The following is a 25,221-nucleotide window of genomic DNA, read 5'->3' on the forward strand; positions in this document are numbered from 1 at the left end:
ATGATAAATTTTGGCTGTTCAGCTATAAATTTTCCTTTAAGAGAAAAGTTGCATAAAGGAAATGAATCCACATTTTCTCATCCTGTTTTCCTAACCTTTTGATTGTGTGAAATGAGCATTAACTCCAGGAATACATGTACCTGAGACAGCTGCTTTTACATACTGTTTCCTCTTGCCTCAGGACATAAGCTGACCAGTTAAATGTATATAATATTACACACTAATGGCATTTGGTGGGAGGAGGGTTACATCACCTTCTGAAATATCTAGCATTAGGCACTATTAGACTCAAGATACCAGGTCAGAAGCCAGTTCTGATGTTGATGGAATAATAGTACTTTGTCCGTATATAGCACGTTCCATCTGAGGATCTCCAAGCACTGTATGAAAGTTTGATTATTACTGCCCTTTACAGTACTAATCAACATCATTACAGATGGAGAAACTGAAGTTATTAATTTAACTTCTCACTGTAGAGATGTTAAATGATTTGCCCTGTGTGCTACAGTGAATCTGTTGGTGAGTCAAGAGCAGAACCCATGTTTCCTGACTCCTAGTCTTGTACTCAAAGCATTAGATTTGGGATTTTCCCTAACACTTGCAGTGCCTTTTTTCAGTGCAGTTCTTCTAATATAGTGACTATTGGCAGAAAGAGACATCCTTTTACTTCTCATAAACTAAGAGCACATCTGTGTTGCAGAATTAGTTTGTGTGATCTACCCGTAAGTAACTTTCTTCGTATTAGCCTATCATGAGGGAGGGTGGCTACAGTACACAATACCAGTCAAGTGCTGAGTGGTGTTGCTGTAATGTTCTACATCCACACTGATGCTGCACTTAATTGTATGTGGCACTAAGACTTCTGGCAGCACATCCCATGGTTATGTAAATGTCAGTAAACTGCATTGCTCAACGAATGTTTTTGCAATATATTGTGAGGATCCGTGGGTCTAGAATTCATGTCTGCTGGCTCCTGTCCACACAGCCATTTGATAACTTCGGTGAAGCGGGGAACAGCAGCCCAGGAGCCCTGATGGCTTAGGCATCACTGGATGCCCCAGCAATAGAGCCCTTAATTGGTGGTGCATACTGAATCTCCTAATTGGCTCAGGTATGCTATTTAAGGCCTGGGGAAAACACTTGAAGGCTGTAAATGCAACTAGGTGGACCACAGCTTGCTGCTGCAAACAGACCCTGTACTCCTGGGGGAATTCGGTGCCACTGCACACATGTAGAATTCATGTCCCCTGCAGAATTTTTTTTTCTCTACAGAAAATAAATTCTGCCAGAGAGGCGCTTCAATTAGTTTTTGCCCACTAGGGGCTGCTATGGTGTCAGAACAGAGGGCAGCCAGCCGTGGATAGGGAGGAAGAGAGGCTGCTTTTCTCACAATACCCTGCCTGTGGGGCCAAGTGGCGGGACAGACAGAGCAGGGCACAGGGAACTGCTAGGGGGTCACACAGACTGGGGTTCAGAAGGGCTGGTGGGGGCACAGGTGTTAGTGAGGTGAGAGCATTGAGCCAGGGGCTGAATGGGAGTGGGGGTGCAGGAACACATGGGATAGGAGGAGGGGGGGCTGAGTTGGGGTACAGGGACACATAGGGAGGAGAGATAGTGGGGGTGCAGGGACATATGGGGATGGGGGAGGAGGGCTGGTTGTGTGGGGGTGCAGGGACACACACATGGACAGGGGCAGATGTGCCTGACTGAATGGGAGAGGCCAGGGATCAGCCAGGGTCTGCATGGGGGAGGCTCCCCAACTCCCTGATGATTCTCCCCCCGCCAAAAACCCTGTTCCATACTTCTCCCCACCCATACCCAACGACCCACCTGATTCACTCCCAGGCTCCTTCTCAGCAATTACTTCCCTCTCCCTCAGCTCCTGCATTACCCCTGGCCCCCCCAAACCATTGCACTGGTTCTGAGGGGTGTGGGAAATACATTTCTATATTGTAGTTTAAATGAATTATTACTCAGACTTCTGTATTATTATGCCTAGTAAGGAATCTATTTGCTAGAAATCATTTCCTGAATCTTTTTTGTTGTCTGTATTGTTACAGACATATGTGCTGACAGGTATTTTGAAATAAATTACCAAAATAATTGAAACTGGTGTTATTTTATTGTGTTATTTTGACAATTAAAATATGCACAATTTTAAAATATTATGCATAGAATTTTAAAAAAAAAATTGGCACAGAATTCCCCCAGGAGTAACCCTGTTGCATTTCCTGATACCTCACCTCACTCCTGGCTTTGAATTCCAGGTCCCTATGTCGTGCTCCTAGCCCCTTTTGCTGCCCCCGCTCCACTATCCCAGCCTCAGCAAATCCATTGGGATTCTGAGTCGGGATGGCTCACTGACTCTGACCCTGGCCCTTCAGCATGACACTAGTGGAGACTGTCTTTTGGCTTTAACCCCCTCTCTGCAGCTGGGCTCCTGACATATTTTGTGTGAGAACTTGCCTGTCCCTTCTGGGGATCCTGCACGGAAGTAGTATGAACCCAGCCACCCATTAAAGTGAACCACATCTATCTTAGCATCCTCCAGATTTGTAACCACTGTCTTCATTCCAACTGGTGGCAAGGCATGGATCCAGCTTGGAGCAATGATCTACCTGTACCAGATGTTGGCACTCATGCACCTCTCATTTTGGCAGCGGGAAGAAATGGAGGTGGACATTTTGGCAGTAGCTTGGTGCCGGGAGAAAGAGCAGTGAGCTTTCTTAAGGGGAGTGCACAAGCTAGATGCAGGGCTAGAGGAGTGCTGATGCAGTTTTTAATGGCTGATGAGTCTCTCTGTGCTGCCCAGTGATTCTGGATCAGACCCACAAGCACAGACATGGGATGCAAACATCATGCAAACATGGGATGACCAGCAGTAGGCCACAAATTCCATATAAAAAAGGCCAGTTTCCAGAAGCTGTGTGAGGAGCTCACTTCGGCCTTTCAGCACCAGGATACAAGGATGAAAAGGGCCATATCAGTCCAGAAGTAGGTTGCTATTGCCCTCTGGAAGCCAGCTACCCCAGATTGTTACAGATCTGTGGCTGGTCAGTTCAGTGTTGACAAGACAACAACATGGTTCTTCCATGCAATTTTTGCTGTGGTTGATCCACTTGTGGTGACGGTGGATGATGTCCCTGAAATAATTGCAGGCTTTCAGCAAATGGAGTTCTCTAACTGCAGTGGAGCCATTGATGGTATATATGTAACCATTATCTAAAGTTCTGTGGCTTTTCAAGTGGAGGAGGTGAAAAGGTAAAAGGAGAAAGACTAATTGTCTCCAACAAATAACAGATCTGAGCCAAGATAAATGGAAGAAACTGGAAAAACAACTAGGGAAAGTGATTTTTCTTGGATTAATCTGTCGGAGAAGGAGAGTGATGCTTTGTTTTAGTTTATTTTACCTGGGAACTTGACCTTTAAGAGAGGGTGAGCATCATACAGCGAAGAGGTTGAGATTTTTGGAAAAACCCTTTTGTTTTCCATCTCTTTGATGATTTTCTCAATGTGAATAATTGTTTTTAAGGTTTCTTGCTTAGCACCAATCCCAGATTTGGATCAATCAAAATTTTGAATTGCTCTGCTCCAGCTCCACTCCAGCACCAATAGTGACTGCTCCAGCTCTGCTCCAACTCAAATTAATTTTTAAATAAATAAAGTGCATACTGTAATTTTGAAAAAACATTTTTATTCAGACTTTTAAAACAATTTAAATGTCATCAACAATGATACAAACTAGAATAATTCATAATTCATTCTGTAAAAAATTATTGCAGCAATCAAGTCTTCTTTCATAGTCTGCCACAAATCATTTTAAAATTTACTTTAAAGCTGAAAACAGTTGCTCTACACTAGCTTGAGTTGTTGGCATGCTCGAAGCAATTCTAGAGGCAGCCTGAATGCAGTGTGAGTAGTTGTGAATGGCCTCAAAAACAGACTTAACGTTTAGCCTACCAATAGACTCCATCACCTCACAATCTTCCTGAAAGTTTCTATAAATAATGCTTCATTACAATTATGAATTGCGGAAACTTGCCGGTGTCTTTCTTGTTTATCCAATTCCTTTTCGAAGTCGTCATCTTCTGAAGAATTGATGCTTGAATTATCTCCATTTCCCCGTGATGGTTAAAATTCTCAGGGATGGACGCTCGAACAAGTTCAGAGTGGAGACAGAAGTTTGAGAACAGCCTGCTATTTCTGAAGGATGTGAACTTTCCGAAACTGCAAATTCAATTGTTGATGACTCCTTTTGTTGTGTTTCGTTTTCTTCAACCTCTTTTGCCAAGTTCAAATGTAGCAAGAGATTTTGTTTTTCAAGTCGTCGAGCAATATCAAGGAGCCTTCCTTTGCCTTTTTGGTATTTCCCTCGAGGTCAGAAGAATCCAATACCGTGGGTCAACATAAACTCCAGCGAGGAAATGAATATTGTCAAAAAGCTTCTCTTGGCATTTCTGCATGGAGGATAGAATTCCTTCTGCAATTTGTCCACCATTTTCTTGCAAGAATTTTGACAGTTTTCACCATTCCTTCATTAAAACTCCCAGGGTTACATCGATAGCTTGAAGATTCATGGATGTTTGGTTTGGCTTTGCCAAGAGGTCTCGCAGGTTCTTCACTTTGTCCCATTCAGCTTTTGTTAACTTGAGTTCTCTTGTTATTTTAGATTTTCTGGACAAAAATGATCACATTTTCTTTTTACACAAAATTATTATTAAAGTATATTTTAACATGTTTCTTGCAGTTTTAATGAAGTAAGAAGTATTTTTAATATACATAATTAATATAATTTTTTATTTATAAATTGCAGGTTAGTTTTTCTTATGAAACTTTGCGGTAAAATATTGGAAATATTTCCCAAGTTTTTAATTAATTAATCAAAAACGCTTTAATATAGATATATCGATTACATTTGGTATGTGCCATAGTGTTAGTACATGCTATTGCTGTTCTACAACATTAATTGTTGGGAAGTAACGAGGCTACACGTTACAAGGTTGAAAATAAACTTTAATGGGAAAGCGGATTCAAATTGCAAACACAGTCCTTTTAGTAAAGAGAGCAAATTTTCAACAATATGTTTTTCCTTCATCAGGCTGGAAACATTATACATTTCTGAAAATTTGTTCTTTACTAAAAGGACTGTGCTTGCTCTTTTAATCCGCTTTCCCGTTAAAGATTATTTCCAACGTTCTATCATATAACGTCTTTCAGATACAATTACTTAAACTACAGGTGTCATGAACTGGGGGGACTGGGCCAATTTTATTTAATATTTTTTAAATCTTCAACTGTTTAACAGATACGACCCTGGAATATAATTTAATGCTAAAATATGCATTAAAATGGTACTCTTAATTTATTTTGTATAATTAACCATTTCCGAGAAAACTGTTTAAAAATTTTAATCTGCTTAGATGCTTAGAATGATACAAACAATTTTACTTATTTTTCAACTTTGGAACCATAAATTTCAAACATAATAATAAATAATAAAAAATTATTAACTTATTATGGAACATAATATTACCGCTTGTAGCCAGGGGCAGTCGACGACAAGCCTTTCTTGAAATATGAAATAAAAATGGTTTAAATGATTTTGGATAATGCAATATGGTAGCACATACTAATGCTAAGATACAGACATAATTTCATTACTTTAATATAAAGTGTTTCTGAGATATTAATCAGCAATTAAATTTTCATCACTTCCTTGAAGGGACTGTAGCTCCCTTAGGAAGAATTTAGGACACGTGTTCACTGAAACGTTTTTTCTTAAAATGACCTAAGGATTCACCACCAACGTTGTGTTGGACATTTTCCAATCACTCTGGATATATCACAAAAATCACTCCTAATTTATGCAAAAATGTTTACTGTGTATTTATAAGCCTGCTGCACGTGACTTTTTCAGTAAATTAAAAATTATAAACAACGCTACCAAAGGACCATTGAACAGATAACATATAAAATAAGTCCTCCAGAGTGGTACGGGAGCATGTACAAATGAACACATGTACCAGTAACAGGAGCCCGTGTGAGAAATGAGCGTAAGTGGTTAATATATCTTGTGATATCTTAATATATCAATAAACAAAAACATTTTTTTGCAATATACTTGTTTGTGATACCTTAAATGTTGCATCTTGCATCACACTTTTCTGTAATCGCAGCACTCACCGTATCTCGTTGATCAACCCTGAGAGTGAGTAGGCATACTGCTGGAGGACTAAGAAGTACAAGAGTTATCAGACATCAGGAGGAAGGTCTGGTGGTGAGGATAAAGAAGGTGTTGGGAGGAGGCCATGGGGAAGTATCCCAGGGAGTTGTAGCTGTCGTGTGGCTGTACCAGGAGGCACTCTAGACAGCTACAGTCCACAAGGCCCTGGGCTGGAACCTGGAGTAGAGGGTGGGCCCGGGTTCCCCCAAATCTCCCAACTCCTGATCAAACACAAGAGGAATTGACCTTCCCTTCTACCAGAGGGGAAGGTCTCTGGGCTGTTTCCAGACCCACAGAGTGAATCTGTGAGGCGAGCAAATCCACCAATAAGCGCAGGAACCACCAAGGTAGAGGAGGAACTTTGTCACATTATATACTTCATCATTATGTATTCACAGGAGACTTCAATGCAATACTGTTGATAGTAATGAATTCTAGTTGCACTCTTGTCATACATTATTTGTCCAAATCCAATGGTTCATTGGAAGGTTGGCAGGATGAACTAGTGCAGGGGTGGCCAACCTTAGCCTGAGAAGGAGCCAGAATTTACCAATGTACATTGCTAAAGAGCCACAGTAATACGTCAGCAGCCCCCCATCAGCTTTCCCTGCCACTCTCAGTGCCCCCTGCTCACCAGCATCCCCACTGATCAGCGCCTCCCTCCCTCCCCACACTCCCAATCAGTTGTTTTGTGGCATGCTGAAGGCGGGGGAGGGGAGGGGAGGAGCGAGGACATGGTAGGCTCAGGGCAGGAAAGGGTGGAGTGGGGGCAGGGCTTGTAGCAGAGCCAGGGGTTGAGCAGTGAGCACCCTCTGGCACGCTGGAAAGTTGGTGCCTGCAGCTCCAGCCCTGGAGTCGGGGCCTATACAACAGGGGTGGGCAAACTTTTTGGCCTGAGGGCCACATCGGGGAATAGAAATTGTGTGGCGGGCCATGAATGCTCAAAAAATTGAGGTTGGGGTGCAGGAGGGGGTGAGGGCTCTGGGGTGGGGCTGGGAATGAGGAGTTTGGAGTGTAGGAGGGTGCTCTGGGCTGGGACCGAGAGGTTCGGAGTGGGATCAGGGCTGGGGTGCGGGCTCTGGGGTGGGGTTGGGGATGAAAGGTTTGGGGTGCAGGAGGGTGCTCCGTACTGGGATTGAAGGCTTTGGAGAGCAGGAGGGGGCTCAGGACTGGGGCAGGGGTTTGGGGCATGGGGAGAGGCTCAGAGGTTCAGGCTCCGAGTGGCACTTACCTCAAATGGCTCCTGGAAGCAGTGGCATGTCCCTTCTCTGGCTCCTATGTGTGGAGCAGCCCCTGACCCTTGGAACGGGGCCATGCCGTGGCTTCCAGGAGATGCAAAGGGTGGCCCCTGGCCCCGGCTGGATTGCTGGAGCAGGGCTGTGCCGTGTGGCGCGGCCCCTGACCCTGCTCCCCAGCAGGAGCTCGTGGGCCGGCTTAAAATGGCTCACGGGTCGGATCTGGCCTGCAGGCTGTAGCTTGCCCGCCCCTGACCTAGCCCCTGATTGAGGCCCTGAGTGCTAGTGCAATACAAATAATAAATAGTAATAAATTTCTCTCTATAGAACACACAGTATGGGCTATAAGTACTTCATTGACCAATGACCAAACAGGTAATCATCAAGTGATCCATCCCCTGTCGCCTATTCTCAGCTTCTGGCAATGCTATCTGTGCAGTTTGTACTATTATAAAATATGTAAGAGGCCTGTGTACATTATGAACAGATTTTGCAGATCTGAAATACCTTCTCTCTCTGTTTTAGATCATTGTTTTAAAAATTCAATTAATGGCAAAAAAGTGTCCCAAACCAACTTTTTAACTCTCAGAACATAAAAGTAGCCTATTTTAAAAACTTGCAAAAATATTCTCACTTGAAACCTTTGGCTTTGTCTACACTAGATTTTTTTCCCCCTAAAATTTCCCATCATGCAGTTCTAGTGGTAGCAACAGGGGAGTGGGAGGCTAGACAAGGTGCTGGTATTTGAACCACAATGTTTTCTAACCTTCCCCAGAACAGATCTAGGTGACACTGTAGTACAAATGCTGGCAGCTGCTGGGGCATCTTGTCTGCACTACAGCTTCCATCATTGATAGCGCTGCAATAATGGGAAGCTTTAAGGAAAAAAATCCATCATAGACAAGACCTTTGATTGTCAGGTTCAAGCCCATAAGTATATTCTTACAGCAGAGTTACTCATTCATGTAAAATTCATTTGTCATCAATGTATGAATTAACCCTGCCCAGATGCACAAGATATTTTGCAGACTTTTGTGCTATATAAGGGAACTTTTCCCCTGCTGCTGAATAGAGCCCATAGATGGAGGTGTATATGGCCTCTTAAGAAAGTTTGAATTATCTGACAATCAAAAGCCTAAACTGTTCAGCATGTGCATGTGCACACACACAAATCAATAACCGTAAACATTGTTTGGTTATTTTTACAATTTAAAAGGTCATTAATATTGTAAATTTAAATAACGAAAGCAAATCTCCGGCTTTGCTGTTGCCTGCAGTCATTCAATGGAATCATGATAAGCGGCTGTTGCAGTAGCAGTAGGCATCTGGCTTTTTCTCAGCTGTGTCCTTGTACTAGTAGCTCCAACACCAGGGGCGGGCAAACTTTTTGGCCTGAGGGCCACATTGGGTTTCCAAAATTCTATGGAGGGTTGATTAGGGGAGGCTGTGCCTCCCCAAACAGCCTGGTGTGGCCCGGCCAACGCCCCCTATCCAACCTCCCCTGCTTCCTGCCCCATCCACCACTCCCTGTTCCCTGACCGCCCCTGGACCTCCGCCCCTGACTACTCCCTGCCGCTCCATCCAACCTCTCCTCTCATTCCTGACTGCCCGCCCCTGGACCTCTGGCCCATCCAACCACCCCTTCTCCCTGACTGCCCCCGGAACCTCTGCCCCTGACTGCCCCCCGCTACCCCATCCACCCCGCCTCCTTCCTGACTGCCCCCCGGTACCCCTGCCCCCATTTAACCACCCTGTTCCCCACCCTTTGACCGCTCTGACCCCTATTCACACCCCCGCCCCCTGACCACCACCCTGAACTCCCCTGCCCCCTTACCGCACTGCCTGGAGCACTGGTGGCTGGCAGTACTACAGATGTGCCATCCAGAGTACCAGGACAAGCAGCCGTGCCACCGCGCAGCACAGAGCACCGGGTCAGGCCATGGCTCTGCAGCTGCGCTGCCCCAGGAGCTCGCAGCCCTGCCACCTGCCGGTGGCGCAGTAAGCTGAGGTTGCGGGGGAGGAGGAACAGCAGGGGAGGGGCCGAGGGCTCAGGGGCCAGGCAGGAGGGTCCCGCGGGCTGGAAATTTCAAACTCGTTTGCCTGAAGGTAGGCACCTGAATAGGTGACCTTATTTTCATATGTGCTAAGCACTTCCAGCTCTTGATGAAATCAGCTCTTCTGAAAATCAGGCTGCTGCTGCTGCTTTAAGTGGCTAACTTTATGGATATAAATGTCTAACTTTAGACATGTTAGAAATTTTTGACACACAAGCCTTTGTGCCTCAGTTTCCATATGTGTGAATACCTATAGTAACAAGGTGCCTCTCAAGTGGTTGAGGCTTTATCAAGAAATTTGTCAATTTGAAAGTGTTGAAGTCCTCAGGTGAATGATGCTAAATAAATCCAAAATATTATATTACTATACAGTGAGATCTAGCACTGAAGTATTACAGATTTCTCTGTATTCCAATTGTGTGTCACAGGCCAATGTATGCCCTCAGTTTGTGTTAGAATCAAACCTTCTTCCAGGCAAACACTTTCTAAAAATGGAACATGATGTTTATGCTTCAGTGCAGCAATACAGTAGCTGTAAGGCAAAGGACAGCACAGCATTAAAAATTACATTAATCAATCAGTCCAGCGGGCAGATAAGTTTTTAAAAACAGGCATTTGATACTAATTGTTAATCATATTGTGTAATTAGTTTAATAAAATATTCCATTACAAAAATAATCCTTTAAAATATGGCTATATAGAGAGATTTAAATGTAATACAGTCACATGATATTGGGCCAAACTTGGTCTCGGTGAGGATGTAACTGAGGGATGAATTTGACCCATTGCATTTGCAGAATGTATAATACTTTTTTAAAAAGTCATGATACTTGGGGATAATTTGCTATTTTTCAGATCTGCTAGAAGTAGAGTTTCTTTCTTTTCAGAGCATACTGCAGGGCATAAGAGTTTTGCCCAAGCATTTGTTTGCATATGGGTATTTACTGAACAGACTTACATTACGAGGGGTTGGGGATGCTACAGAATGAGTGGTTTATGTGATTGCCAAGCATTCTAAGGTGTTGGTGCTTCTTAATATACAGGAATTGGCTAGATGCACTTTCAATGGGCAAGGTACATGTGGTTAAAATGACCAGAAGTGTCACTGCATTGTTCTTCCCAGTTTCTGGTCAGATATTTGTTCTGCTTATTAAGGTGTATTATTTTGAAACCCCCATCGTTTTTGCTATGATAGGTTTTTTTTAATTACATTTTTGAGAGGCAGGTAACGCTTCAAAGGGCCTGTCTAACACCTGATTGATAAATAAGAGATTACCTTGCTGTGATTTTTTTGCTATATAAGAAAACGCTGCTGGCTGTTAAAAAGAAGACTTGCTCTGTTAATCCTCAGGTAGAAATTTTTCTCTAAGATCCAGAAAAAATAACTTTTCCTCTTTCTTATATAAAGAAAAATTCACTGCAAGTCTGAGAGTGGAAGAGCAAAAGGATAATGATTCAGGGCCAAATTACAAGGGTAATTGGTCCAACCTGTGCCCTCCTGAAGAGGAACTCCAGGGTGGGGCATCAAAGAGCCTGTCGATTCCGCTAACTTTGCCTCCTCTAGGACCCGATCCAAAGTTCGCTGAAGTCAAGGGAAAGAGTCACATTGACTTTGTGGGCTTCGAATCATGCCCTGATCCATCAAAATACTTAAGCATGTGATTAACCCTAAGAATGTCCCACTGAAGTCAATGAGACTACTTAGGTGCTTCAAGTTAGGCTTGTGCTTAAATGCTCTGATGAATTGGGAAGTTTCCTTGAAATCTTGTCCAAAAGCAGGAGAAGTTTGGGGAGGCATGCGTATGGCTCCCCAACACCACTCATTGCCAAGATCCACAGGAAAGGGAGCCTCCAATCCTGTCGCAGACCCACCTCTCCACACCGCTGCTCTGGCCTCTTCTGCCTCTGAGAGGCTTGGAGCCTGAGTTAATGTTAGTTAACCTTGAGGGAGAATGGGGAAGCAAAACCTGTAGACAGAAGTTCTTTCTCCCTCCTTTAGTCCTGCCCACCTCTCCAGCCCCACCTCCAAGCATAGCTTGATTGCAGTGGAGCTTCCTCAGGGTCTGGGAGAAGAGGCGAACAAGCCCCAGAGCTGCCACTCCCCTCTTCTCCACCCACAGTTCCAACTGGATCCATAGGTTTAAGTCCCCTCTGCTTTGACATTTATTTTATTTATTAATATTACCCAGAGTATATTCAGCTCAGATTCCTATCCTGTGAGACAAAATAGAGCAAGCTGTAGCACCAGGTGTGTGTGCTGGTGGACATTCAGAAATCCTGTCTGCAAGCTAAGTTGTGTAGATCAGCTGAGGTTTTTGCAGATTTTTTTCTGGCATGACTTAGGAGACACTTTCCTTTTTCACGTAAGAGCACTGCATTTTCTTCTTTCTTCAGTCTCATTGCCTCATGGCTCACTCTCCGTTCTCGAGCCTCAGGCTTCGCTTTAAATCAAAATGGGAATGAATATAAAGAGATAAGGGAGGCTTTATGACATTTGAAAAGCTATCACTGGTGCATATGCAATTAGTTATCCATTGAACGTACACTGGCAGTAAGTTTCTATCTATTTATTGAGTCACAACTGACAGATCTGTTTTGACTTGCTGTATTTTGTTTATGCTTAATATTTGCATTATTCTAGAGCAGGGGTGGGCAAACTTTTTGGCCCAAGGGCCACATCTGGGTGGGGAAATTGCATGCAGGGCCATGAATGTAGGGCTGGGGAAGGTGGTTGGCGTGCGGAGTGGGAGGGGGTGTGGTGTGCAGGAAGGGGCTAAGGAGTAAGGCTGCGGGTTGTGGCAGGGAGCTCAGGGCTGGGGGTTGAGGTGCAGGAAGGGTGCGGCGGGAGTTCAGGGCAGGGGGTTAGGTGCAGAGTGCAGGAGGGGGCTAAGGGCAGGGGGTTGGAGTGCAGGAGGGATTCAGGGTGCAGGCTCTGGCCCGGCGTCACTTACCTGGAGCGACTCTGGGGTGGCAGTGGTGCACAGCGGGGCTAAGGTGGGCTCCCTGCCTGCCCTGGCCTGGAGCCACTCCCAGAGGTGGCCGGCACCACGTCCCAGTGGCCCCTGGGCGGGGGAGGGCTCTGGGCACTCCCCTCACTTGCGGGTACCTTCCCTGAAGCTCCCATTGGCCGTGGTTCCCCATTCCTGTTCTAGAGGCACCCATTGAGATCAGAACCCTATTATACTAGGCACTCTCCAAACACCTAATGACAGTCTCTGCCAGAGAGCTTGTGATCTCTTCTAAATACATAGTACGATGGGAAGGGAAACAGAAGCATAGAAGTGAAGTGGGTTACCCAGCATGCCGATGGCAGAACCAGGAACAGAACCCTCGTGCCCTGGCTTCCAGTCCCCTAAATCATGCTACCATGGTTGGATCCAGTGGTTAGAGGATGGAACTAAGAGTCAAGACTCTTGAGACAATATTCTGCCACTGCTGGATGCAAATAAATTCTGTTGAAGTCGGAGGGAGATACTCGGATCTGATGAGGGTAGAATCCAGCATATCTAGTTCCATGCCAATGTTTGTACCGTGTGGCCCTGATCAGGTTTTTTGAATGTTACCACAATACAAGTAATAAAAATAACTTCCTTTCCCTCTTGTGTGACTTTCCCAGCAGTGCTCCCACGTTGGCAGGCAGAAGTGTTGAGAAATGCGTGAGAGCATTAATTAACACAAACCACCATTGTAACTGCCACCCATATTGGCAGTCTGAAGAGAGGGGCCAAGGATAGACACTGAAGTTTGCTTTTCCCACCCCTAATGCTGGGCTCTCCATTTCAGAGGCAGGGCACACTGAAGGGCACGGGGACACTTGCTCTACACTTGCATGTGTTGTGCCTCTTCTGTGGGAAAACAGGAGACTTCTGTTTGCAGTGTTGTCAGTGTGGCATCTTTCACAGTTGTTCTTGTGTGTGTTTCAATCCAGTCAGTGTGGTATCTAGGTATCACCACAGTAGTTTGGTGTCAAGCACAGAAGAAACAAAGAGGAAAAAGGAAGAGAAATTAACAGAAAGTGGTTGGGTGAGAGAGATTCTTAAGGAAAGGACAGACAGCAGTAGATGTCAAACTACATATATTTTAATTTATCCCATTTAAGTTTTCACATCAGAGATTATGAGGCCCACTAAATCTGCCTTTCGTTTGCCTGTTTAATTATTGTTGACACTTTGGCCTGAGCCATTAGCCAATATTTGGGGCCTTGCAGGACTGTTTCTGTTGAGATGAGGAATCAGTGAGGAGTCAGGTATCTTAGTGTTGTTTATATTTTATTTACAAAAATTCTGCACAAAGGCCTGTTTCCCTGAACACAATAGAAACAAACAGAAGCAGGCAGTTACCCTGCTCAGTTACCCCTCCAGCATGCTCTGTGCCCAAAGAAGCTCTGTCTTTGCTTCCTTTCAGGACCACCCACACAATTCCTTCTACAGACTCTCTGCCTCCAATACGCACAGCCTGCAGCCCAGTCTCATAGCCCCAGCATTTGCAACCAGAGAAACCCCTCAGTCCCACACAGCTTAGTTCTCACCCTAATGCTTTGGATGGTATCCTCCATTTTTGCAGCTGTCTTTACTACATAAATGGGTTTGATTTGCTCCTTCTCTTGAGCCTTAAAGAGAGCGCTTGGCACAGTTGTTGGCTTTAAAACGAGACCTGTGATTGGTATTGGATCAAGAACCCTCTCCCGCCCCTTGTTCCCTCCCCCATCCCAATAGTAGCCATTAGCACCTTTCAGTATAACATCTTTTAAAATAAGATACATTATTCAAGTACAATCAACTCCCATATGAAAAAAAACTAAGTATTTATCCCCGCCAAAAGCTCTGGCTAAAATTTTTGAAATCCAGGAGCTTAAAATGAAGTGTACAAATTTAAATTTAACCACCTAAATAAGAGGCCTAGCTTTTAGAAATACTGACCTGCTGTTGATTTTGGTGGCAGCTGCAGGTGCTCAGCACCTTTTGAAAATTATATAATTTAGGATACCTAAGGCTCTGATTCAGAAAAGCAAAGAGTACTCAAATACATGATACATGTATTGAGTACATGATAAGACCCATTGACATCAACGGTTAGCCAAAGTGCTGAAGTTAAGGTTGTGCTTAAGTGTTTTCTAGAAATAAGGATCTATATATAGATAGCTAGTTTTAGGCACCCAGGTTTCAAAATATTGGTTTTTATTTTGATGTACAGCTTTTGGTGATATCTTTTTCATGGTTAGTTGGTAATAGGTTTTCAGTAGAATCCTTTCTTGGTTTCATGGAATATTTAAGCAGAGCTATTACCTTTAAAGTGTTCACTGTCTGCAGGCTAAAAGTTCCTACAAAGAGAACTGTAATTGTTATATTAGTACAGTCAAACTAATGCACTGTAATACCTAGATAAGTCTTCTGATGGTTGAAAACTTCTGGCTCTTCATGTGCTTTGACTCACCGTTCATTTTACATCAAATACATTATGCAAAAAGAAGACTAAAATAGGCCATTGTTTAGTAAAGGCTTCCTGAAAAATCAGATTGTTTAAAGAGAGACTTTTTCAAAAGACTAAGACCAAAAATTCCTCTTCCTTTGGAAAATGTGTGTTCCTAAGTCTGAAAAGTCAAGTCCTCTGCAGAATCCATGATGGCTGGTGCTGAACGATTTCTGCCTTAGCGCATTTGTGATTTAATTGCACAGTATTTTTAAGTATCAAATAAAAGAGTGACACTTTACTTGGAGCCGTGAGTAAAGAGCAGTGCATAGCTGTGCCAGGGAGGCAGTATGACTCAGAGTGACAATCCTTTTCTGACAGATTACTTTCCCCTGAGCCAGCTGAGCTGTGCTGGTCAGCATGTTATGAGAAGGTGAGGAGGGGAGTAGAGGCAAGGCTCTGCCCATGTCCCGCTCTGCTCCAGCCACTCCTGCCCATCTGTGTATGCGAGGGGAGTAGCAGCCCCTCAGATCCTGCTCTACTCTCCCACACCCTCCACCATGATGCAGGGAGCAAAAATGTACCTTACTTGCCTATGTCAAGTCACAGTCTTCCCTTATATGAAGTATCCTGGAAATGTGACCTTGTAGGAAGATTTTTGAATTTTAGTTTCCGTCATTAAATGATTACTGTCTGACTCCCCCACCCATAATTTCCCACAACTGTTAAAATGTTAAAATATAAACAACTGTTAAAAGATAAAAATAGAAAAAGTTAAAATTAAACATTGATATCTGTCAAAATTGTAAAACAAAACATTGAATTCTCCCTCGCCTATTTATAGTTCTGTGGTCACTGATGCATAAGCACTTTTATTCTGATTTTGAATTATTTTATTTTTAAAAGAACAGGAGTACTTGTGGCACCTTAGAGACTAACAAATTTGAGTATAAGCTTTCATGGGCTATAGCCCACTTCATCGGATGCGTAGACTGGAACTTATAGTGAGGATATATATGCATATACAGAGAACATGAAAAGGTGGGAGTTGTCCTACCAACTCTAAGAGGTTAATTCTTTTTGTGGATACAGACTAACACAGCTGCTACTCTGAAACCTTTATTTTTAAATACTCATACATCTTTGTTTTATGTTTCTTCCAGGCTGCAGACTTAATTATTAACCCAGCTACCACTTTCAAGGAAAAACCAGACCCCAGTGGTTTGGTGTTCGGAACTGTTTTCACAGACAACATGCTGACAGTCGAATGGTCTTTGACTTCAGGATGGGAGAAACCTTATATTAGGCCTCTTGAGAACCTTTCATTACATCCAGCTTCATCATCTTTCCAGTATGCTGTGGAAGTGAGTACCAAATGGATTAGGAAATTACCTTTTCTTTACTAGCTTTTGAAAACATCATGTCGTAGTACATTCTAAGTACTGTTACTGTCTTAGTTAGTTAGTACTGACTTAATGTGCTGAGTTAACACTGGTGTCACTCCAGAGTAACTCCATTGGCTTTGGTGAAGTTAGTTTTGATTTACATTTGATTAACTCAGAGCAAAACCTGGCTCACGTTTTCCAGCTCACCCTGCTTCGTACTCTAGTGTGACACTGAAATGGTCTGTATGAGACTCTAGGAAAGTTGATGGTATTAATTTGGGGGCTGGGCATGCATACTGAAAAACTGACAGAATGCAGTAAAGATCCACAGCTTGAATTGCAGGACACACTAGGCAGATTCTTGTTTTTAATTCCCACTTGTTGACTAGTTCTCAGACAATCTTATAAGATTAAAAATAAATGTATTAGAGCAGAGACCAAATAGCAACAAGGAGTTGCCCATAAGGAAGTGAAATGTTAACAGCCGGAAGCCAGCGTGGTTAATAGTTTTCAAAAATGCTTAGCTGTCTAAAGCTGCCTTTTCTGTGCTATTGGAGCGGCTTGTGCTAAACTCTCGTCTGTGTCAGAGCATCAATAGGGACGCATTGAGCTATCTAGGAAATACAGTGAGAACATTGGCCTGATTCTCCTTCAACTTCAGCATAAATCAGGAGTGACTCCAATGAATTCATTGGTGTTACACTGGTGTAAAAGAAGAGAAATAGGCTCGTGGCTTTTTCTTTTTTTGCCTGGGAGACTCCTCTGAGCCACAAGGCTACCCCGTTTTTTCCATTCAGATAACTAACCTTCAAGGATCTGTGTTATGATTACAGGTCCCTGTGGCTGAGGGCGGCTAAATACGGCTCTTGATCAGCCCAGGGAGCAAGAAACCACGCTGGAGTCCCAAATGTATGTTTCACTCATAGTAGCATATTGCTTTAATGCTAGGCCTCTGGCCCAGTCTGAAATCATTGCTAATATGAATATGCTCTTATTTTTTTCCATTTTTTATTCTTTTTTACTTTTGTTGCATCACGTTTCCTCTAGCCAAGAGGAGAGACAGAGGAGAATCTGGTCCCAATGGTGTGGCTCAATGAATACACAGTGGGTATATTAAAAATGATGAATTTGGCATTCCCCCCTCCCTTCTCCTTGCCCTCCATGATACACTGTGATATCCTGGATCTGCTAGCCTCTGGATCCAGCTCCTGTGACTTACAGATGCCAGATGATATAGTGTGCACACATTTGCAGCCCTGCAATGGTTTGCAGCAGCAAATGGTATAAAAACCAGCAAGCAATTACAGCCGTTGCTTTTATTAGAGCTGGGCATTCCCAGAACACACTGCAGGTACTCTCTCTTTACAAGTAGAAAGGTTTTCTGTGCTCTGAAATGACAAGCATCCATCCATGGAGAAAAAGATTTAAAGGCTTGAGCAATCTTTATGTTGCAATAATGATGTGATTCTTGCTTCTCTGAAACCATTGATCGTATCTTAGACTAACATTCCTTCCTCTTTCTCTCATAAAACATTCTGTAAATGGATATTGGGGAAAACAGCTGTTTTGTAATAACCACAATTGGCACAATAAGAAAATTATGGTATTAGCTGATTGCTAGTCCAGTACAAAATCCTATTAAAGTTCCTATATCATCAACAATGCCGTGACTTATTAGAGGTGCATTTTGTTCTCTTGTTACAGTGTCAAATTTTGTTGTGGGATGGTTTCCTTTTAAATATGTGCAAGAAGTTTTAATGAAATGGAAGCTGGCATGGTCCACAGCACCGAGACCGGTGTTGAGAAGCAAGAAGCCCTGAGTTCTAATCATGGCTCTGCCACTTAACTGAAAATCACTGAGGCTCTGTTTATACTACAGCTGGGTTGTCCTGTGACCCAGTTATGACACAATAAAAATTTGTGGTGTGAACAAGACCTCACTGTGTCCTGGAAGCTGCATTAAAGCCTTTGATGGTCCTGTATTGCTAACCCTTATGGAAAAGTGCTGTAGAATGTAATAGGGATGAAACCATTCAGGTTCTATAGAAACTACTCTAAAAACAACTCATAGAACTTAAAGAATTGAATTGTTTCGCTATGTTTTTAGAACTGTTCGGTCAGATATAGTTTTCTGTTACATTCTAAAGGATGGTCCAAAAAACTATGAGCTAGATTCTCCATCTGTTCTTATGGTTCAAAGTAGCTGGATTCTGGCCATAAGAATTCTTGAATTCTTCTTCTGGCATAAAGCTGAGGTAGCTGACTTCTGTGCCACCTGTGTCCTCCACCCATTTCACCCCATCTCCCCACATAGGGGTGTGTTGGGAGACAGATGGAGCAAGCCTCAGCTGCTCTAACTACTGCCAGGGCCAGTTGATAACAGGATCAAAGGATTGTAACAGGCTTCCTTGGTTTTCCTTCAGCATAGGCACATATCAGGTGGAGCCCTAAAGAAAATGTATCATACCTTATTAAATTCTATAGGACTTTTCCATAAGGGAAGATGGTATTTGGGATCAGTCCTAGGTATTAGTCAGGGTATGAAGGTATCATAAAGTCTCACCCATGCTACACATTTTAACTGTTGGAACCAGCTCAGGATAATGACATTATCACCAAGTCCCCTGGGACAGATGTATTTGTAGTGTAGACAACTATACTAACATGTAGTAACATGGGAGTAATAATACTTATCTACCTCACAGGGGTGCCACAAAGATTAATTAGTTAGAATTCATGCAGTACTTTGAAGATGTAAAGTGTTTATGAAAGTGCTGAGCTCTGTTACTTCCAAAGGGCATGTTTTATTTTTGTATTGGTGGATATGGGATAACCAGGCTCCAATTTTCATTTGGCTTCTTTCTCCTTTTGGGTTGGTAGCTGTTTGAAGGAATGAAGGCTTATCGAGGAGTGGATGGTAAAATCCGCCTGTTCCGTCCAACGCTCAACATGGACAGGATGGTGCGGTCGGCGGCGCGAGCAACACTGCCAGTATGTAACTGAAACCTGTCCTTTCCTTGGGTTAGGAAAGTATTTTTATTTTTAGGGTGTGAGGCTTTGAAGTGCTCAGGAGTTGTAAACCCTTGCTGACTACAAAGAAAATACAGTACTTCCCTTTAAATCTTGTTAGGAGTCTTGTCATGGTGTAGGGGTCATTGTAGGGAGCTGGTGAAATGAACTCTTCTGCTAGATCAGTGTTTCTCAAACTGAGGGTCCGCACCCAATAGTGGGTCGCAGGACTATTGTAGAAGGTTGCAGTATTGCCACCCTTACTTCTGCGCTGCCTTTGGAGCTGGGCGGCAGCAGTGGGCCAGGGGTGGGTAGGGGGAAGGGTCATCACAGCCTGAAATATTTTCAAAGGGGGGCCTGGCAAAAAATAGTTTTAGAACCTCTGTGCTAGATCCACTGGCACTAAGATGGAGGTTCATTTTCTCCATCTCTCCCAGCTCCCCTTCCCCACTGATGGAAATTAAAGTTCAGGGGATTAATCAGTCCTGTAAAAGCTGAAGGCATATAATACACACATCCTTCTCAACATTTATAGACAGACAGTGGGCCAAATTGTACTCTCTCTTACCGTTATGGAAGTCCATGGACTTGCACAGGTAGAATTTAACCCATTGTTTCCAGTGGCTAAGTCTTCAAGGTCAGAGTTCTGTTTTTTGTCTCTGCTGCTGACTTGCTTTGTGACCTTAGTCAAGTCCTGTAGCCGCTTGGTACCCCAAGTTTATCACCATGCTGATGAGCTTGGGCTGGGCAGGGCAAGCTTTAGCAGGGCAAGATAGTTGCACCCTGGCCTGTGTGTTCCCTGCCATGCTTGTTATGGTAATATTGTATGTAGGAATTCTGTAGTGAAATGTTCCTCATTATCCACAATGCTCTGAAAATTCACAGGCCTTAAATTCCTGTCCAAGCTCTGGGAACAAACTGCTAGGATCATCCAGGTATATCTCACTGCCATTGAGGGGCCTTGGACATTGGTACACCTTGGTGCCTCCTTTTTTCTGCCTATGGCACACAATAGTATTGTCTCCTGAGGGCTGTAATATTTTAGTCTAATCCAGATTACTGGGCTCAATGCAGAGGGAACTGTGCGGGTTTAGTGGCCTGTGTTATACAGGTCAGACTAGGTGATCCGGTGGTCCCTTCTGGCTTTAAACCCTGTGTGACCCTGAAAGTTAAGGGATTGCCCATGCATACACTGAGTTCTTTACAGTGTGCTTTGTACAACAGAATTGGAGGTGAGTAATCCTACTGGTTCTTTATTTGTGTTTGTGAAATATATTTCACAATATCATTAAGGATCTTAAGACAGCTCATTTCTTGGCACTTGAAATAACATGGCCTTTTCCCTTGTATCTTATTACACACCAAGGGTGATGTTAGAATCGTGGACTTTTATAGCCTGCAAACACTTTCTTCATCATGATTAAAAGTTCCCATTAGAACAGTGGTGGACAAACTTTTTGGCCTGAGGGCTGCTTCGGGTTTCATAAATTGTATGAAGGGCCGGTTAGGGGAGGGGGTCGTGGCCCGGCCCCTAACCTTCTAGCTGTCCCCCACCCCCCCCCGGACTCCTGCCCCATCCAACCCCCCTTTTCCCTGATGCCTCCCTTCCCCCGGGACCCCTGCCCCATCCCTGTCCCCTGACTGCCCCATGCCACCCCATCCAACCCCCCTCCTTCCTGACTGCCCCCTGGGACCTCTTCCCCATTCAACCCCCTGTTCCCCCCACCCCAACCGCCCTGACCCCTATCCATACCCCACCCCCGACCACCACCCCAAACTCCCCTGCCCTCTATCCAATCCCTCCACTCCGTACCCCCTTACTGCGCTGCCTGGAGTGCTGGTGGCATTACAGCCGCGCTGCCTGGCTGGAGCCGGGCCACGCTGCCACCACACACAGCTCAGAGCACCAGGTCAGGCCCGGCTCTGCAGCTGCACTGCCCCAGGAGCTCACAGCCCTGCCACCCAGAGCACTGCGCTGGCGATGGAGCGAGTGATGTCAGGCTGCAGGGGAGGGGCTGAGGGCGAGCCTCCCGGGCCAGGAGCTTGGGGACCAGGCAGGACAGTCCCGTGGGCCGGATGTGGCCTGCAGGCCATAGTTTGCCTACCTCTGCATTAGAATGTTTCCATAACTTTCTTTTTTCTTTTCTTTTCTTTTCTTTTTTTTTTCTTCAGTGTTTTGACAAGGAGGAGCTATTAGAGTGCATCCGGAAGCTTGTGGAAGTGGAAAAAGAGTGGGTCCCGCACTCTACGTCTGCAAGCCTTTATATCCGCCCTACTTTAATTGGAACAGAGGTGTGGAAAAAACTTTTTTCTTCTGAGTTTTATATATGTTTTCATTGCTTTGTTCTTATCTTAACCTCTTGAAATCCATACTGTGTAATAGGCCATGGCAAGGAGACTAAAGCATTTAATTCTCTTTCTACAGCCGGAGTGGAAACCATATTTTGACACTTAGGCTAGAGCAGTGATTGTAAGCTCTTCAGGGCAGAGACTGTCCCTTATGTTTGTACAGTGCCCATCACAATGGGGCCCTGATCTCGACTGAGGCCTGTAGACCCTGCTGTAATACAACTCATAATAAACATTCTATACAGATTTTTTTATTTTGAGGCATTGGGATATATTCACCAGTATTCTGTGGCTGATTTGTGTCTCTCTGGCCATGTACAGTTTCTATACATTTGGTTTAACAGGCCAATCAAAGCTGGTTTATGGCATCTTTGCATTGCCAGAAGAGTGCACAGTACCCATAATGCACTAGTGAATGCATTAGTGAGTTTTATGAATGACAGGTCTTGCTTGGTTAACTATATTTTACTTTTTTTTCCTGTCTCTGGTATGTAAATGATTGCTTTCAAAAGTAGCATGTTAGAAAATAGATTAACCACATTTGGCTTCAGTGGAATCTTATTGCTTAACTCCCCCACAATACAAGTCAAATGGCATCTATTCTTTTTTCTTCCTAAATTCATTTAAAGTGAATTTAGTGGTCAAGAAAGGTGCTGGCCTGGCCTGGACAGAAGTCCTTTATTTATTCATAGAACAGTGGTTCTCAAACTTTTGTACTGGTGACCCCTTTCACATAGCAAGCCTCTGAGCACGACCCCCTTATAAATTAAAAACACTTTTTAATGTATTTAACACCATTATACATGCTGGAGGCAAAGTGTGGTTTGGGGTGGAGGCTGACAGCTCGTGACCACACATGTTATAACCTTGCGACCCCCTGAGGGGTCCCGACCCCCAGTTTGAGAACTCCTGACATAGAACATATGTAATATGGACAGCATCAGCACAAGCTTGTATGCCTCACCCACATCCTGGAGTGAAGATCTCTCAGGGTGACGAGACAGTTCAGTCTTCAACACCCATTCAGTCATCAGCCTCTTTTTCTTAGTCTGCCAACAGAAGAACTAATGTAACTTGACTATCTGGATAATCAAGAAAAAACTAACGTCTTTTGCTTTTTAAGAATGATTTGAGAAGTTGCTATCCCCTTGGCAATATCTGTTCTATAGTCTCATGTGCGTGTTGTTTGTTGTATGTTTGTATTTTGTATTATATGTATTAAACCAATGACCTTTTGGCCACTAATTTAGAAGCACTGTTGTGGTTGGATTTTTTTTGTTCATTCAATGACCCTATGGCAGTTTTAAGTCTGGCACATTTAAAGCGATTCCACAGTATAATCTCTCATGTATTTGCACGTACCTTTTTTGTGTTTGTATACATACTCATCATTCCAAGAATTCCATCCATATACCACCCTTCCCCATCATGCCTCTGTATAGTCACTAATCACAGTATTCCTTCCCTGTCCTGCTTTTCTACTACAGATTGGCTAGTAGGTTTGTGCTCACTCCTGCTGCTGGAGCATAAATGCATCCAGATTTCACCAATTCAAAGAGGAATCAGAAGTTTGCTAACAAATCATGGTCTCTTTTGTGGGTTCCCCACAGGTTGCTGCCAAGTGGTAGGCTGGTCAAAGTGTGATAAACTATAGAATTATAATTGTAGCAGAAACAGTAAAGCAGACTGTTTGGCTGCCAGTAAAAATAGTGTTATCTTTATAACTTCAAGTGAAAATTATACAGCTAGCAGAACATATAAGCCAATTTCAGTGATGGGAAAAATCTTTGAGTGTTTAGTACAAACCATTTTCCAATGATTGCCTGCCTGCGACTGTTAAATTCTCTTTGCCATTAGCACACCGATTTACCTAGGAAATGCTCCACTCTGTAGAGTTTCATTTTACTACAGCTCATTTACATTGAGCACAGCACCATCTAGTGGATATACTTGTTCAGATCATTAGATTAAGATAATTTTTCACATAGTCTGTGTGAATGATTTTAACTTTTTTTTTTCTATGTAGTATATTTCAGTTGAGGTTTTGTAGGAAAAGGAGACTAGCTAGTTACACAGTAATGTGTGCACTGAAAATTTGAAAAGTAATTGAGAGAAAAGGCTATGGGAGATATACATGCTAATTCAATGACTGAATTTCATGGTCTCCCACTGGCAAGGTAATTAAAGACCAAAAGATAATTTAAAGTTCTTCCCCTCTGGAGGAGCCCCAAGTGCTACTCTCTCATGGGTGAATTTTTCCTCATTCATGGATGAACTTCACCTCCACTGCAGCTCCCCTGGAGGACTATGTGTATGCATATACACAAATTGCTTGCGGATGTGATTGAAGCAAATCTACAATGTCAGTAAAACATTTTGGATACAGGGAGTTGATTCTTATGAACACTTTAGTTTCTTGTAAGCTCTCAAGAGGGAAAACTTTAAGGCTTACTGGCTAGATTATAGGACTAGGAACCAGGGTGTGATTCCTGTTCCCAGCTCTGCCACTGATTTCCTGTCTGCCCTCGGGCAAGTCATTTCATTTCAATTCCCCATCTGTACATAGTCTTTGTAAGACTTAGCTGCCTCACAAAGGTGTTGGGGCTTTGTTAACTTAATGTTTGTAAAGCCCTTGCAGACCCTCAATGAAATGATCTTCCTGCAGTAACTGCAAAGTATTAATATGAAGTGGGATTTGCTATAGTGATTTTCAGAGGTTCTTCAACGTGGGGCTTCATTAGGCAAGTAAAGTGCCCTTATTGTTTCAGGTTAGTCCACACTGATTGGGCCTTTACCCATATCAAGCAGAAAAATTGCTCTGACTTACAAAAGGTAAACAACAGGACTCCTTGTTTTCTAGTGCTATCCTCTTAGGGTCTACACCTGCTGCCACTTAGTTAACTAAGGCCCTGATGCTGCTATCTTTTTTTCTTTGGCTAAGGTCTAGTGAGAAATCAAAAAAGACCTCAAGGGACCTGAAGGGTATATATCTGAATATGCCAATGGTTCCAGGGCCTCAGCAGAACCCCAAGATTTGGTTTAGTGGTTCTCACATACAGTATTGTGCCCTGCTCCTAGGCCTCTAATGTTTTTACAACATTAATTTGTGTCATGGCCACCCATCTTAAAAATCAGGAAGTAGCTGTCACTCCTGATTTGGGTGACTGATTAGTCTTTGGGGAAAGAAGATAGAAATTCAGTTAGTTGTAGCTAAAACCCTGGACTGGTTTCAGAAACTGTATCTTCTTATGAATCAAGACAAGCGTCTTCTGACAACAGTCAGGGTCTTGTCTAGGGTTGCATTTGCAGACAAGTCTTCCTCTCATTCCTGAGGACCATGAAGGCTTTGGTCTGGGACTTCAGGGTGCTGGATGTTGCAGTTTCTGCCTCTTGCAATCCTGCAGTGCTCCCCTGGGATCACCTGCAGTTTTGAATGGTTCAGGTGCTACTGATAAATGTTGCTCATGATAGTATCAGTCTGGTTAAAACTGTTCTAGTTCCTCTTCATATCAATGTACTGCTCACCTGGGAGGCTTCAGAAAGCTCATTCATCCAAT

The 25,221-nt window shown here is 43.5% G+C and overlaps 1 protein-coding gene across 2 annotated transcripts in view; it reads left to right on the forward strand.

Annotated features, from left to right (window-relative positions):
* BCAT1 (branched chain amino acid transaminase 1) overlaps window positions 1–25,221 on the forward strand; it is a 98,197-nt gene that overhangs the window by 47,580 nt on the left and 25,396 nt on the right. The window contains exons 3-6 of one of the 2 annotated variants that reach the window (XM_045005281.1): window positions 16,085–16,285; window positions 17,354–17,410; window positions 19,187–19,297; window positions 21,488–21,607. In XM_045005281.1, the coding sequence (XP_044861216.1) occupies window positions 16,085–16,285; window positions 17,354–17,410; window positions 19,187–19,297; window positions 21,488–21,607 (489 nt within the window). The remainder of the gene's footprint in view (window positions 1–16,084; window positions 16,286–17,353; window positions 17,411–19,186; window positions 19,298–21,487; window positions 21,608–25,221) is intronic. The other variant, XM_045005371.1, reaches the window with a different exon arrangement.

The sequence above is a fragment of the Mauremys mutica genome, chromosome 1 (genome assembly GCF_020497125.1).
Source record: "Mauremys mutica isolate MM-2020 ecotype Southern chromosome 1, ASM2049712v1, whole genome shotgun sequence".
Lineage (NCBI taxonomy): Eukaryota > Metazoa > Chordata > Testudines > Geoemydidae > Mauremys > Mauremys mutica.